We start from the raw sequence: 1,588 nt of genomic DNA, 5'->3' as shown, positions 1-1,588 counted from the left end.
TTTTGTGGTAAAATTGGGTGCCTTGGCTTATATTCGGGTCGGCTTATACTCGAGTATATATGGTACTTGTGTAACAGATATGTATACACCAGACCCATGAAAGAAAACTACCTAGCGTTAGATGGTGGGTCCTACTGACAGATGGTTTAAACATAATTGATGAGACCCTCCATGTAACACATTACAGTATTATATGTGCATCAATGACAACTTTTCGCTGCTTTTATAATAACAGTTTTCACGTCTTGATTCCTCAAGCTGTAAATAAGAGGATTTAGCATTGGGGTCACCATGGAATAGAAGATAGAGGCTGCCTTGTCTTGTTTCCTAAGAACACTGGATGGAGGGCGGAAATATGTGAAGAAAATTGCTATGAAAAAGATGGAGGCACATGTGATATGGGACGAGCATGTGATGAATGCCTTTTGACGGTTTCCAGAGGTTTTTATACGTAGAATGGAGGAAATGATCAAAGTATATGACACCAAGATGGCTGCCAATGAATACAAACCAAAAGAACTTATCACCGCTAAGTTGACAACATCGCAAGAAAATCCCTTTGAGCAGGACAGTTTCATTAGAGGTGGGATGTCACAGTAGAATTGGTCTACATGGTTTGGTCCACAGAACTGAAGACTGAACACACAACTGGTCTGCAATGCTGCCTGTAAGAAGCCGCAACCAAAGGAGAAGACCACCAGGGACCAACATTTCTTCATGGTCATTATTGAAATGTATCGAAGAGGGTGACAGATAGCAGCGTATCGATCATATGACATGCTCGAGAGAAGGAGAACCTCAGTACCTGCCATTGCGGCAAAAAAGAAAAACTGGGCAGCACAACCATTAAACGATATGGTCTTGCTCTGAGAAACTAGGTCAGCCAGCATTTTTGGAGTGGTAGTAGAGGAATACACAAGATCCACCAAAGAGAGGTAACTCAAGAAGTAGTACATCGGAGTTTGGAGGTTAGAGGCTAAGTGGACCATGGCCATCATGCCCACATTTCCAATGATGGTCAAAATGTAAACCGCAGAGAAGAAAATAAAGAGGAATGGGACAAGTGAGTCGTTATCCGTTATTCCGGAAAGCACAAACATTGTCACCTGAGTCTGGTTTAGGTTGTCCATTGAGTTCTTCCTCTGGAAATGTTAAAACATATTCGACAGTTTTCCTCAAACAAATAATCCAGACAAATGTGCTCTGAAACAAGATATTGCGTGTAGATTCATGAAAAAGACAACACCATTTACAGTGGAACCTATAATCCGTTCCAGGAGAATGCTCGTAATCCAAAGTACTTGCATATCAAAGCGAGTTTCCCCATTGAAGTCAATGGAAATGAAAATAATTTGTTCTGCATTGACTTCAATGGCATGCAATACCGCATGCGGCCAGAGGTGGGGGGGCGCCGGAGAGCCTTGGAAACATCCGGAAAGGCCAGAGGACGACTTGGCTGACCTTGGCAAACATCGGAAAGGCACGGGAACAGAGTATTTCCTAGTCTTTCCAGGGTTTTTCGACGCCCCCCCACCTCAGGCCAAATGTTGTACTTCTCACATTGATTTGGCCTGAATCCTGCTTGTGT

The 1,588-nt window shown here is 43.1% G+C and overlaps 1 protein-coding gene across 1 annotated transcript; it reads right to left on the bottom strand.

The window, feature by feature from the left end:
• Positions 1-200: 200 nt before the first annotated feature.
• On the bottom strand, positions 201-1,166 carry LOC120930772 (olfactory receptor 1020-like). Its single transcript, XM_040341943.1, has one exon. It carries the CDS (start codon positions 1,128-1,130, stop codon positions 201-203), a length of 930 nt encoding a protein of 309 aa, XP_040197877.1. The 5' UTR covers positions 1,131-1,166.
• Between the last annotated feature and the right edge of the window lie 422 nt (positions 1,167-1,588).

Source organism: Rana temporaria, chromosome 3 (genome assembly GCF_905171775.1).
Source record: "Rana temporaria chromosome 3, aRanTem1.1, whole genome shotgun sequence".
NCBI lineage: Eukaryota > Metazoa > Chordata > Amphibia > Anura > Ranidae > Rana > Rana temporaria.
The sequence above is the reverse complement of the archived record's forward strand: the minus strand, read 5'-3'. Positions and strand labels throughout refer to the sequence as shown.

Coding starts and splice junctions, on each gene's coding strand:
- LOC120930772 (XM_040341943.1), bottom strand. CDS start 1,130: ATGGACAACCTAAACCAGACTCAGGTGACAATGTTTGTGCTTTCCGGA.